Source organism: Rutidosis leptorrhynchoides, chromosome 9 (genome assembly GCF_046630445.1).
Source record: "Rutidosis leptorrhynchoides isolate AG116_Rl617_1_P2 chromosome 9, CSIRO_AGI_Rlap_v1, whole genome shotgun sequence".
NCBI classification, from domain to species: Eukaryota; Viridiplantae; Streptophyta; class Magnoliopsida; order Asterales; family Asteraceae; genus Rutidosis; species Rutidosis leptorrhynchoides.
Window position 1 is genome coordinate 19,111,421 of NC_092341.1, and position 14,864 is coordinate 19,126,284.

Below are 14,864 nucleotides of genomic sequence, written 5' to 3' on the forward strand. Positions count from 1 at the left end.
GGTTTGAAGGATATCCTAAATGCCACCATGTATACACTTTGGAGCACACGTCATAAGCCCATTTAATATGATGATAAAGTGGTCAACTGTTTCTATATCCTCGTCGCAAACGTACATCTCACCGAGTCCAAGTCCTTACCTCGTTTGTCAAGTTCAACCCGCACTGGAGGCCTTTTTCTTTTCGCCCTCCACAAAAAAATTAAACTTTGTTTGGCATTAGGTTGTTCCTAATCGTTTATGTTGTCGTGGATACTTTGTTTGGAGGCCCTTTTTTTTTTCTCGCCCTCCACACAAAAATGTTTTGTGAATTATTATAAACACAATCGTCCCTTTTTATTTCTTGCGTAAATTTAGGGTTTTACTTTTAAATGTTACGATTCATCTAAAAAATAAAGAACTTTATTAAATGTTTTGAGATGTGTTTGGTTTTCGGTTTTTTCTAAATTCGTGATTGATTTGGTTTTAGCCGGTTGCTCAGCCTCCATATGTTCGGTTTTGTTGTTTATGTCATTCGAGTTTCCGACCTAACTTGTTTTGTTGTTTGATCTTTGTCGATTGATAAAGTGTTCCTTGTCATAACATAGTTTTACTTTTCGAAAAAATAAAATTAAATACCGTTATGATTACTCAATTAATTATTACTAATAATTAGTTCTTTTCATGCTTTTCTAATGATATAATTATTATTATCCTATATATTAAAACACGCCCATAATTTCGTCGTTTCCGCTGTTTCGGACTGTCGTTTTGAATTTGCGTTCACACTGCAATCGGTCCCTCAACTTTGGGTCAATTTACACAACGACCCCTCAAGTTTACATTTTTTTTCAGGAGTTGAAAGTGTAAATATATAATTTTATTAAAATAAAAGAAACTAATTTCACCCGAAATTTTTAGCGCATTTCTCTCTCTAAGAACGGCGCGTTCCGAGGTGTGAAGTGGGAGAGAAGGGATGTAATAATTGGGGTTTTGAATAAGACGACCTTTTTCTTTTGTTTTGCATTTTTTTTCATATTGAAAAAGTATGAAGAACGGGAGGTGTGAAGTTTTTTTATCATCCTGGCGTCGAGCTATTTTTCCGCAGGACCTCCCCTACAGTATCGTCACCGCAGTAGAGTTTAACCACCAAGTTCAGGATGGATTGGTGTGGTTCCTCTACGCCTAGGACACCAGAATATCGAACCATGAACGAAGAAAGACATGAGAGAAAATAGTGATTGCAAGGCCCCAATTCTTGACGACCCGGGGGGGGGGGGGGGGGGGGGTGGCACCAAAGGACTTTGCCCTTCCATCCCTTGGATAGATAGAGAGGGAGGGCACAACTTTTGGTTTTTCATGTTGTCAAAGAGTTGAATAATGTTTTTTTCGTGTTGTTAAAGAGTTGAACAATGAAAATAGATGGCATTCCCTATCTTCTCGCTCGGTGCGAGTTAAATTTTTCCGAGACCACCGTTCAACTCGAAATAATTTTACGAACGCAACGCGACTAACTATACGCGAAACGGACATCATTAAAAAAACACTAAATATTTCGAGCTATATTTCATACATATACATAGACGTACAACAAACAACACAACCTATTAGATATATTAGTTATCAAACAACGTATATCCAAATTCGACCGCGCGTTGAATACACCCGCAACAACACGCGGTCGAATTTTTTTCGAGTTCCAAATCCTATCATTTGTTCACCTACCTAAGTATAAGGACCAAATACAGTTATTTTTTATTTTTATTTTATTTTTTCCTTTGTTTTTTCTTTCAATTTAGGGTACTTATAATAATTTTAATTCGTTTATCAAATACGGAGTAAATCCAATTACAAAATCACTTTATTTTCTTCCGATTTTCGAATACATTGTCTTCTTCAGATCTCGCTCTATCTATCACATCCGATTGATACATGTTACTTTAAATCCTCTCTCAGATTTTTTTTTTTTTAATTGTAACCCTAGTTTATCAATTTCATTCGATTCATTGACCTCAACTATACGTCAAACTCATTGATTAAGGTTTAATCAAATTCTCTGTTACCCTGTTCATCAAATATTTATCTTCTGTTGTTTTTAATTGTAAAATTGAGGAAGTGAATTGGTAGCCATGTTCTATGGTTCAGTGGTATGGGATCCATGGCTAATTGTAGCTCAAATTGTATGCATACAGTGTTTGTATTACCTCACTTTGGGGGTTTTCATGGCTATTCTTGTTGGAACTAGGGTTTCAAGAATGAGCCTTGTTTACTTTTTTGATTATGCTACAATTACTCTTTCTACTGTAACTGGATGGTGTGTCATAGCTTCTTTCCTACTCAGTTCTATAGCAGGGTAAGTTTTTAATGATTTTTGAATTATGTTGCTCAATGTGATTATTACATTATATGCAATGTACGTCGTATCATGTCACAATTAATTATATAAATATGATATGATGTGTATTCTGAATATAGGACATCAAGTTGTTCCGGTATGCCTTACATTAATCTTTTGTTAGAAAAAAGAAGCAGCGAAGAAATCGAGATAGTAAGTTGTTGTACCTCCCACTTTGTGGTCGAGATGCCTTCCACTTTGTGGTCAAGATGCCTTTACCTTGTGGTTAAGATGCCTCGGCGCAACTTGAAGTTTCGAACTCGTGCCAAGTTGTTTCGAGATGCTTTGATCCCTCGACGCAACTTCGAGTTCCGAACTAGCATTAAGTTGTTCCGAGATGCCTCATACTTTGTGATCGAGATGCCTTCGACTTTGTGGTCGAGATGCCTTTACCCTGTGATCGAGATGCCTTTACCTTGTGATTGAGATCAGTGGCGGAACTTGAATTCGATCATAGATGGGGCGGGTGTAAAAACTTATTAAATTTTTTATTGGCAGCAGGGGCAAACAATAATAAAAATCGTATTTTTAGAAACAAAAAAAAAAAATTTAGTGTAATTTTTTTTTTTTTTTCTAAATCAAGCTGCGGCGGGTGCCCCGCCCTGTCCCTACTAACTTCCACCCCTGATCGAGATGCCTTGATGCAGTCCCTACTAACTTCCACCCCTGATCGAGATGCCTTGATGCAACTTCGAGTTCTAAACTCGCGTCAAGTTGTTTTGAGATGCCTCACACTCTGTGACCGAGATGCCTCACACTTTGTGATCGAGATGCCTTGATGCAACTTCGGGTTCCAAACTCGCGTCAAGTTGTTTCGAGATGCCTCACTTTGTGGTCAAGATGCCTCGATGTAATTCCAAGTTTCGAGTTTGCGTCAAGTCTTTTTGAGATGCCTTTCACTTTGTGATCGATTTGCCTTTCACTTTGTGATCGATTTGCCTTTCACTTTATGCTCGATTTGCCTTTGGTCGACATGCCACATTGCAATTTATTGGCAATGATATATATTAAATAGTTCGACATGGCTTGTATGAACCTACCATACCAAACCAGGGGACTTGATATACTTCTTTGTTCAACCACATGGTTTGGCCCATGAGATTTCACTATTGGGCCAACCCATAGCTGTATAAATTAAAGGATAAACCCTAGTTGGAAAGGCACATTATCTCTCTCCGGACGGCACATACATCTTAGATGGAGCCTCCATGCTCTCCTCCTTAAACCCCGTCTTCATAGATGGGTACTCTAAATACCGATGGACCACCCTCGGGCTGAAGTGTACCTGATTTGATAGTTGTAGAAAGTAGTCACGTTTAGTAGTTTTGATTTAGGTATATTTAGTTGGCCTGTTGCTTGTTTTTTATGTTCTAAGGGTATAACTTCTAAGCTAGAAGATTGCTGTATTCGACCTTTCTCATTCCACACTTGGTTTTGTTGTCTTCTAGTTGGCTTGTGTTTGGTGTATTGTATATAGTTGGTCATATGGTAGATTGTTATCATGACTGGACTAAATTAATTCTTCAATTTTCACTGCAGGTATGTATGTATGTGTCTTTATTTTTGTATACCATATCTTATATCTTATTTTTTCCAGGGACTTTTGTTGTCAAATACTTCTCGTAATACACATGTTTAGTAACCAGTTGACCTGTGTAGCTAGATATTTTGGCAAAGTTAGCAATGTTGGTGCTTCTTACTATTAGGGGTTTAACCAAGTACTTTTCTTGATGACACCACTCGTATGAGTAGGATGACATCGGGTTGGGTTTGGGCCGGGTCTAGGTAATCCTAGACCCGAACCCGAGTAAGAAACCTCGTCCCAAACCCGGAACCATACCTGTTGGGTCCCCATTTACTTACTAACTGCCGGGTTATCTGGTTTACCCACGGGTAAACGGGGATCCCCATTAACTTACTAACTCTTGGGTTTTTAGGTTTTTCTCGCGGGTATCAAATATCCTCGTTGTTAGTCATTCTTATTCACCATTCACCTATTTCAATTTTTGTTTCAATATGCTATTAAAATGAGTAATATTCTAAATAAGAATATATAAATGTTAAGCAATAGTACAACACCACATTGTAGCTTATATTATTATTAAGTTTTATTATTGTTATTGACGAAATTGATATCCCTTTCGGGTCGGGTAAATGGGCCGGGTATGCGGGTATGTATCTAAATTCATCCCTGTACCCGCAAAAGGTTATAACCATTCCCATACCCGGCCCACGACCCGAATACCCGGACCCGAACCCGGCCCAGAAGCGTCGGATTCGGGTTCACTCATCGGGTACGGGTCTTTTTGCAATTCGTACGTATGACTGTCCAAATTTTGGGTTTCTTGTCAATAGGTTACACATATTAATGGTTCCGCTATTTTTGATTATATGGTAATATTTCTCCCTTTGGAGTTACTTGTTTCTGAACCAGAGTTAAACCATCGCTGTACCGTAGCTTGATCCTGTTGATGTTTATCTGCTTTTTATTGCCATAAGAAAAATTTAATCGATACCATGATACCAGTAGTATTTTCTCGCCTTACATTAACATATGTGGTTTTAATCTTCTTGTCAAGGCTTACATATCACGCATTCTGTTATACTCCGTAATAGTAAGTGTTGGTACTCTTTGCTTCGACATGCTTTGTGTTTTAAAATTGAAAGCATAATTTTTTTCTGATATGATTTAGATTGATTCACAATACATCATATTTTGTTATTAAGATCATTACATGAACTTTTAATGTGGAATTAGAAACCATCCCAAAATAGCCTAGTAGTTGAGGTCCTAATTATCCTCACAAGAGGTCTCAAGTACATTTTCTTCAACAACTGAAGCCCTTATTATCCCCGCAGAGCCTCCAAAGGAAGTAAAAACTACAAGTCCCTATGGAAGTTCCTTGCCCACTTCTTGGCATCTGCCTTTATTATGTTTCATGTCCGCAAATCGTATTCATGTCCGCCCCCCTTCTCTGTTGGCGAATCGACTTCAGCTCGTCCAAACAAAGAAAACCTTATCTCAAGTTGAAAAAGACGCGAGACGGATCCGAGACGGATGTTGACCAACGTTGACCTTTTATACATATTTCAAACATGAATATTTCAAATTAAAGACAAATACATTGCACATAACATCTAAACATTCGAAACAACAATATTTCAAACGTGTTCAATACTTTAAACATAGATAGTTGCTATTAATATGAAATATCTATATCTATTTATGTTTGAAATATATTAAAAAAGTACACATTGGTCAACATCCGTCTCGACCGTTTTTAAGGCTTTTTACCATATTTTACCGTTGTTGACCTTACCATTGTTGACCGTTGTTGAATCATTGATCTTTTTACCCGTTTTTAGATCCATTGAGACGGTACACTAGTAAATCCGTTGCGACGGCCGTCTCGGCCATTTTTTAAAATACATATTTATCTTAATGTAAAATTAGATTTCTGTACATCACGTGTAACCTTTATATTTTCGTATTGTTGAACAGAGCTGTTTTCTTGCTTTATTTGATTGAGAGAGCAAAGAAGTGTCTAGATTTTGCAGCCACGGTTTACATAATTCATCTATGCATATGCATCTTATATGGAGGGTGGCCTTCATCAATAACATGGTGGATTGTAAACGGTACTGGATTGGCAGTAATGGGTTTGTTAGGAGAATATTTGTGTATACAACGTGAACTGAGAGAAATTCCCATTTCAAGACTTCGATCAAGTAAGTGAACTCATTCAATCTACAAATAGAGATCATCATCCTTGTATAATTCCATGTTGGTTAAATGTATTTTACTCTATGTTTTTATACAACCATTTCTTTCTTGACTGCGTATTAGTGAATGGAGGTTAAATAGTCTCTCCCTCATATTTTAAATTGTGAACTCTCTATCGCTCTCACTTCTTTAATTTTTTTTCTTTTTTCTTTTTTCAAATTGTAGCCGCTTACATTCGTTTGGGATCAAAACTGTAATGTAAAAATTTTAGCAATCTTTTTAAAAGATATTCCTCTAAAAGTTGGAAATTGGTATTTGCTGGAAAAGGTCAAACAGGATGTATTCTATTTCTAAATATACAAATATCTTGTCAAGTTGTTTTGACACTTATCAAAATCAGCAAGTACTGTTTTGTATTATCTTTGGGTGTTACAATTGTTTTTAGGTGGATTGGTTTTAATTAAAGAAGAATATTTGAATATTGAATGCTCTATTTCATGGAATTTTGAGCAATTGGCTCAATACTACTATTAGTAAAACTGGTTTTAATTTTGTTGATAAAATCTGTTACCATCAATGATTACAAGATGATAGCTACTAAAAAAAAGTATTCCTAATGATATACGACACTCCATAAAATAGAAGTTATAACAAACTTATTGGGAGTAGTTATTATATGTTATTTTTGTTTACTTATTGGGGAATGATTATCATTATAGTCTGAGCATAAGGATAAGAACTTGCGATTAGTGTCAGTTCACTCTGTGTTTGGATTCTGTTATCAACGGATCTTTCTAGGAAGTAAAAGCTAAGAAGGTGGAGATTATTAAAAAGTAGTGGACATGTATAATCTAATCTATGGGCTATATTGGTGCTACACGTGACTGGTATTGGGGTTTAGAAAAAGGTTGTTCGGACCCATTATACATAGAAAAATAATCTTATAAACACTATATGTTAATATTACTCCTTTTTAAAGTTCCTTCAGCATATAATTATGTAATGGAAGATGCAAAGGCTATTTCCTTTACTTTGATTAAGAATAAATCCTCACTAGAAAAAGGAATTAGTCAATGTTTATCAACTGTCTTATGCTTTTTGGTCATATTCTTTGGCCCTTGTTGCTATTTTATAAATGTGGCAAATTGGGTTGGTCGGTTGGCTATGGCGGAACTTGAATTATTATAGTGGAGGGCCCTCCAATCTTCTTGAACACTATACCGCAATGTAATAATATTAATTAATATTTCAATATTATATATTAGACAAGGATTAGAACGAAAATATCTTTGGGGATGAGTTTTCTAATACTGCAATCACATCACATACAACGTGGATAATTAGTTTAATGGTGTTGTCATGCAGGTGTTTGACAGACCGACAAACTTAGGAAGGCATTGAACCAGGATTAATTACGGGCTTTAATGTTGTCCAGGGATGAATCACAGCCTTTTTGTTTCGAACATTATAACGCATAGCAGTTTGCAGCGTTGACTAAAGAAGGTGACCAATGTATATCTAATTCTGGCATATAGACAGTTCATTCCTTAGATGTTTTCAAATGCTGATGCACAACAAGTCTAGTTGTGCTATTTAACATTCATGTTCTGATGCCTTGTTTTTAGAGTTTGTTATCTGGTTTGCATAACGTGGTTTATAATATTACATTCTGTTCTTGCTTTCATGGAATTCAAATTGTTTAGAGACAAATCATAATATATACACATGCTTTTACAAATGTGGTCGACTTGAACAGTGCTATAGGTTTCACAGCAGTAACTGACGGGCAAAACGAATCGTGTTTTGTACGTCTTGAAATGGGCCAGGTCAAGATTGGACGATTTTGTTATGCAAACAGTTTTTCGTCTGTTAAAAAATCATCTACTTCGTTTATTTACTTTTAAAGAGGGATATTGGGTGAGTATCAATTTTTTTTTTTTTTCGTTTTCCTTTTAGTTATTTTTGTGTGTTAGACCCCGACCCCGGTAGAGATCAAAACAACCCATACGCACCAACGCATTATAAGTAAATGAGTCGAAGTTACTACCTCTATATCAAAGATGAAAACAAGTGAAAATAGGATAATTGTTTTTGTTGATATGAAAAAAGCTTGTAGCTTGTGACTTGTACATATCAATTGAGCACTAAACTGTTAAGACTCTCTCTGCCTACACTGCAAACTAAAATTTAAGAAACCGATTGAGGCTGGCTGCTGCGGCTGCTAATATCGATCGTCTTCTAGATTTCATGTTCATGGCTGAGTTTTCCATGGTGATGATATGTCTACCAGGGCTTCATGAACAGTCAGGTAAACACCTTCTAACCCAAATGACTCCAATATCTTCGATTGATGTAGCTTTTCCATCACACTTCCTGCAGGATTCGCTAACACTAGCTGCAGTTAAAAAAAAAACCCCAGTTATACCAGTTAGAATCTATAAAAGTCTTTGTATTATGTCTTTCTAAATGTTGCCAGAAGTGCAGGGTGGTGGGTTGTGTAACGGGTCGAATCATGTCATTTCCTGTAATGGTCAAAATTCATCATGTTGGGTTGACCCGTTAACACTTTATGGTTATTCATATAAATAAATAATTAGGATTTTATAAGTTTTTAAAGGTAACCTGAAGCGATCGTTTCTCTAGTATCCTTTTAAGCTCTTTGACCATGGCAAGACCACTAGTATCAATACCTGTCACAGCTGCAAATTTCACAAGATGAAAAATTAGTATATGAATAAAAGTTTAATTCCATTTTAGGTTCCAAAAATTTACAACTTACCAGTCATGTCAATAATTACACATTTTAAAGAACTGCCATTGTTTGCAGATAACCACTCTTCTTCTTCCCTTATCCATCTCAATATCCTGCAAAACAGAATACAAATTTCAATAATTCGAAATGTGTTTTTAACTTGTATTAACTCTGTTAAAGAACGAGTTGTACCCCGTACCTTTCTTGTAGATAAGTAGCGTTCGCAAAGTAGATAGGGGACTCAATACCAAGTATCACAAAACAAGGAACCCTTCTTGCTTCTCGATATCGCGTGACGTTTTGATAGATTTGTGTTCCTGGGATGTTTCCTAACACACTGGTGTTTGGTCTTGTAACATGTAACAAGATCTTGAAGACGGACACCCCAACCTATACGAACCAAGAACTTTGTTATAGACTAACCGATGAGATTAACCTATATGATTTGTAACAAATTAACAATACTTACAGCGATTGCAAGACCGATAGGCACTGAAATCATGAGAACACCAAAGAACGAACATAAACAGGCGACAAAATCTAATTTGTCAACTTTCCAAAGTCGAATCGCGCTTTGGTAGTCGATTAACCCGATCACAGCAGTTATGATAATTGCAGCCAAAATTAGGTTAGGAGTGTAGTGAAAAAGAGGCATCAAGAATAACAGTGTTACAAGCACTGTTGATGCCATTATAATGTTTGACACCACTGTTTTCGCCCCCGCATTTGCATTCACAGCAGACCGCGAAAATGAACCTGCAAAAATCGTCTTTCAATTAATTAATTAATAATTAATAATAATTAATAGTATTTAGTAGTAATAATATAATATAAAGGTTATAACCTGTGGTGACATAGCAAGATGAGCAAGAACCAGCCATGTTCATAAGCCCAATTGCTAACATTTCTTTGTTGCCATCAACCTGATAATCGTTCAATGCAGCGAATGTTCGTCCTACTGCAATCCCTTCCTGAAAAGTTATCCAATTTAATCAGTTTTCATATGTGGAGTTGTACAGTACAACCTAACAATGTTTAATACTTACTGTGAGAGATAGTATTCCAGTAATGATACCAGTCTTAATAGCAACACCTAGAAATTCACCATGAAAATAGAGCATATTTGATGATGGTGGATTCAAACCCTTCTGCAAATGACCAATCTGTTGAATTCAAACAATAAAAATATTAACTTTATGATGTCAGAATGTAAGTCTGAGTCATTAATATAGTGAACCAATGATGCTTACAGTTGCAATAACATGAAGTTTTGATTTGAAAATAGTGACTATAAGAGTTGAGATGATGACTGATGCCAATGGAGCTGCTGCAGATACCCAAAAAAGCTTCGGTTTTCGCATGGCCTACATACATTACGTGATGCTCATGCATCAGCCACTTGTACCTTATAACTTGTAAGTTATTCAAGTTTATATTGTTGTACTTACAACATGTCTTGTGGTCAGTAAAAATGCCAAAAAGCAAAGTCCCATTACAATTGTTTGCCAAACCCACTGCACAAAAACAAAGTAAGCTTAAAAACACAAGTGATTATTAAAGAACAGATTATTTTTATTTCTAATTTTTTTTTTCGTACCTCGTTTCTGTGCTCAATGGTAGACGCAAGAACGGGAATAATTTGCATTTTGGGGGTGAAATGAACAATCCCTAAAAGCCCTTTCAGCTGTTGTAAAGAAACAATGACTGCTGCCCCAGCCATAAAACCAACTAGTGTCGCCTTCGATAAAAAATCGATCACGAACCCTAACCTGTAAAAATGTAATCTTTTTTTTAGCATTTTCAGTAAAATGTTGTATTAACTGCTAACTATCTACTTTTCGCTTCGAATCTTGCTGCAGAAAGTATAAAACAGACATATGGTTGTGGACCCTTAACATATTATGAATGGAATGTGTTACTATTTGAATTATTTCCCATTTCCACTACTAATGGATTATATAAATTGTGCCTACAGAGTGAAGTCAATAAAGAACAACAATAAAACATTTGTATAATCAGCACTTATGTGAACAGGTGCCAACTTTGTTAGTTCCCAAAGGATATTCCATTTTAAAGTTTTGTGCCCATTACAAAAAGTTCAAATCATGTTTTTTTCATCAGTAAGGTACCAACCTTTATCACTACTACATGAAAAAGGTCTTTTTGAAAGAAAATTTATAACATTGTACCCAAATTATATTATTTGCTAAAAGAAAGTATTCAGCTTCTTGTGTGGTTCCATAACGTTCAACATAATACAACGATCGAGTTGAAAGTCTTGACTTTCTTTACGACCAACTCAAAAATCTTATCGATCATATAAGAGTATATATCAGTATAATTAAATGTGAAGGTGGTTGTTTTTCTTGATACCCAAGCAATGTTGCAGGGTACTTGAGAATAATCTAACGTGTTGTTAAATTGTGTTGTATAAGTAAGTACCTTAAAAGACCGAGAGTTGCTTGAAAAACGCCTGCAAAAAAAGTTGCAGTGAAGGCGAGTTTAAGGTAGAGAACCGGATCTTTGTTGTATGGAACGGCTTCATTTAGCATTGTTCCCATAACCAATGAGGCTATCGAGACTGGGCCCACGGCTAGATGTTTTGAACTACCGAGCACCGAGTAGATTAATGGTGGCACAAAGCTTGAGTCTGATCAAGTTCAAACAATGGGTCAACAAAGTAACCTATCATGTTTGTACTAGCATATATTTATGTATTTGCACAAGTTTAAAGAGAAAAAAACTTGAGGAGAAACTCACATAGACCAATTATTGGAGGTAAGTTTGCAAGTTTTGCATAGCTAATTCCCTGCAAATCAAAGAGAACAAAGTCATATTGAAATAATGTACTACGGAGTAATAAAGAAAGAAAACACAAATTACACTTTTTTTTATAGTTGCGAGTAAAATTATTGAATAAAAAGTGTGGCTAACTACGAGAAAATTCAAAGATTTAAACTGTTAATAACACATAAGTGTGATTTATTTAAATTCACATATAAAGCTACATGCATTGTCTATTGAATGTATATATATTTTCTTACTCCTCTGTTCGAATTTAATTAGTGACACGTTATTTTTGTATCTGGGTTTTATAAAAAAATGTTGCAAAAGGTTTTCTCTTGTATTTATGTCCAGGTGAAGTGATAGATACTTTACATAGTGGCTACAAATAACGAAATTGTCACTGAATTCATGGTGTAACAATAATTCCTTGTTGACTTTAAAAAAAATTACTCTATGGTACCTATAAATAACATTAATGGTCCTATTTTAATAGTTTTATATTATATAAATATATAAATATAATGAATTTATAAATAGATATATAAAATTGAACATACCAAACACATACTAACTACATGTCTAAATGTATTTCGATATTTCTATACTAACAAGTAACATCACGATTAGCACACTCTGTGAAACAAATGAACAGCTTTAGATAATATTCATTTGAATATATTCACTGATAGTTATTCATGTTAGTTGGCCCTTTTACAACTAATAATATGAGTTAGTAATTTAGAACCACATATATTGAAAACGTATATCTTAAAATTAAATCACAATTAGTGTACCAAATTTCTTCCTTTATTAGGGAAAGAGTCTTTGAAGGGAAAAAGATGATAAGATTATCTATTTAGGTGTTGATTATTAATGGAATATATTCTGTCACATCATATCATATCATTATGATAACAATTAATACTGCTTCAACTAATTAAGGTTCAAAATTAACTCATAGTACGAAAAAAAATTGTACTCCATTTACTTATTGGACGGGTGCCTATTAAGATACACATTTATTTTTATAATTTTCCAACTTTTTTATTTATAGCAAACGTGTATCAAATTCTTATCTATTACTGTAATTAGGATAAACCTTTGATCAGTGATGTTTAAGACTAACATTAACATAAATAATAAATAGATTAAATAGATAAATAATATTACAAAAAAATATATTCTCATTTAAAGAAATAAAAAAAAATCAACATTTTAATAAACTTGAAGCATCACGTTTCTTAAAAATCATAACATCCATAGCTTAACGGTTTAACGTACTACCATTGCAGCACAAGGTACAAATCGTACTGCATGATTCACCAACATTACTAAATAGTTAACGCACGCAATCGAATTTATCATGAAAACCGTACAAACATTACACCGTAATATTCGCACCCCTAAAAATAATCAGTAATAAAAAGGCGATCCTACGTGTAATCTCTCTGAAAATATAATAAAAAATTTAATTTATTACTCCGTAGTAAGTTTTAGGTTTAAAACTTTCATCAACGTGTATCAGTTGACATGTCATCTGCCACGTCATCAATCGAATTACAACTGATAAAATCTCAGATAACTACGTAACGATAACGGAATGCGTTACATTAACTTTGACACATTTTCAGACACGTAACATGATATTCTGATAATAGGATATTAATTCGATATTTGTATATTTATACATATATATACGTATATATAAATGCATTACATATATGGATAGTTTTATATACCTGAGGGATAGCAAGACTAGCAATTGTGAGGCCGGAAACGACGTCGGATCGAAGTAACGTAAGATTATAATTAGGCGCCCATTCGAAAACCGGAAAAAAGAACTGAAGAGCGAGAATAAGTTTGTGAAAACGCGATTGATTCTTAAATCCATGAAGAGGATCATCGGGGAAGAACACTTCCGATAACCGGTGCCGGAGTTTTTGTAAAGTTGTTTTCTGAGGCGGTAAACAAACATTGTGTAACTGAAATACTGATGATGACGTCATCGTTTCACCTGAAGAGATATTTATAGTTACAGGCGGTGTATCTGTTGGTGTTGTATTTGTATTACCCGAACCCGAATAATGATCCACTCGGTTCGAATTTAAACCCATATTGTGTTTGAAGGTGGTGGAGAGAGATTCTTTGTAATTGTGAAGTGAAATGGGAGGTTTCTGGGGTTTAAATAGATCTCTGGATATTAAAGGGTAATTTAGGAATTTGGAGTAATATTTATTTCTGAGACTATGCAATGGAATGGAACATACACTTGTCGAATTTTCGCTTTTTAGAATAGTTAATACCATGCACTAAAATTGTTAGTATTTCATTTGACTTAAATTTATTTTCCAGACATAATGTCACAGAAAGTTATGTGTATTGAATGTACATATAAATTCTTTTATGTAAATAAAGTTGAGGAAATTAAAGTAATTTGAATTTTGACTTGATTCACTGTAGTCAATTGGTAGAGAACGAGGAGGAGTGGAGAAGTGTTTTTATTGTGTTTATAGGTGAAATATTGTAAGTGAATAAATGGAGGGGCGAGTATATTTAGGTTACAAATATAGTTATTCCCAACCAACAAGTACAAATTTGAGGGGAAAAAAAAACTCATCGGTCATGAGGAACACTAAACAAGAACTTTAATGGTAATACTGAACGGGAGTGAGGAACATTGTGTTGGTTATAGTTTTAGCTAGAAGAATTGGATATGGTTGCTTTATATTTGTGAATGGATGTTATCCCTGTTGGTTTTGTTTTTTGATAGAAAAATTGATATGCTTACTTTGTGAATGATGTTATCCCACATCGGTGGGAGGAAGAAGTTGGAGGTGGGTGACTTGGTTATAAAAGGAGCTCATGGGATTCATTCCAACTTGCACCAATCAATACACTTTAAGTATTTGATTATTTCTTTCTTTCTTACCTTTGTTTGAGAGTTGTATTAGTTAAATATTTTGGAGAGTGTAGTTGGCTTAAGAGAGTCGTCTATATCATTGCAACAATTTGTGATATAGTGTATTTCTCTCTTTGGGGGTCGGTGGTTTTTCTCCTGTTTTGGAGTTTCCACGTTAAATCTTGTGTTGTGTATTGTTTTTATTTCTTTACTATTAATTGTTGGGCTGAGTGGTGGGAATTAGTGAGACCGTAATTTTTCAAAAACTGGTATCAGAGCGTCAGGTTTGACGGGGGTCTCGGTTATAGGAGTCGGAGTATGCTCTGTGGTT

General features: G+C 34.9%; 2 protein-coding genes across 2 annotated transcripts; one reads left to right on the plus strand and one right to left on the minus strand.

Annotated features, from left to right (window-relative positions):
• Positions 1 to 1,810: 1,810 nt before the first annotated feature.
• Positions 1,811 to 7,817, plus strand: LOC139867197 (uncharacterized). The gene is made up of 3 exons (XM_071855527.1): positions 1,811 to 2,329; positions 5,874 to 6,100; positions 7,461 to 7,817. Exons 1-3 carry the CDS (start codon positions 2,106 to 2,108, stop codon positions 7,466 to 7,468), a joined length of 459 nt encoding a protein of 152 aa, XP_071711628.1. The 5' UTR covers positions 1,811 to 2,105; the 3' UTR covers positions 7,469 to 7,817.
• A 360-nt stretch (positions 7,818 to 8,177) lies between these two features.
• On the minus strand, positions 8,178 to 13,773 carry LOC139865746 (probable sulfate transporter 3.4). Its single transcript, XM_071853842.1, has 13 exons — positions 13,374 to 13,773; positions 11,608 to 11,656; positions 11,290 to 11,497; positions 10,445 to 10,616; positions 10,296 to 10,361; positions 10,098 to 10,211; positions 9,894 to 10,010; positions 9,692 to 9,818; positions 9,317 to 9,603; positions 9,047 to 9,237; positions 8,875 to 8,960; positions 8,718 to 8,794; positions 8,178 to 8,490 (listed from the first exon to the last, which is right to left on the minus strand). Exons 1-13 carry the CDS (start codon positions 13,746 to 13,748, stop codon positions 8,347 to 8,349), a joined length of 2,013 nt encoding a protein of 670 aa, XP_071709943.1. The 5' UTR covers positions 13,749 to 13,773; the 3' UTR covers positions 8,178 to 8,346.
• Between the last annotated feature and the right edge of the window lie 1,091 nt (positions 13,774 to 14,864).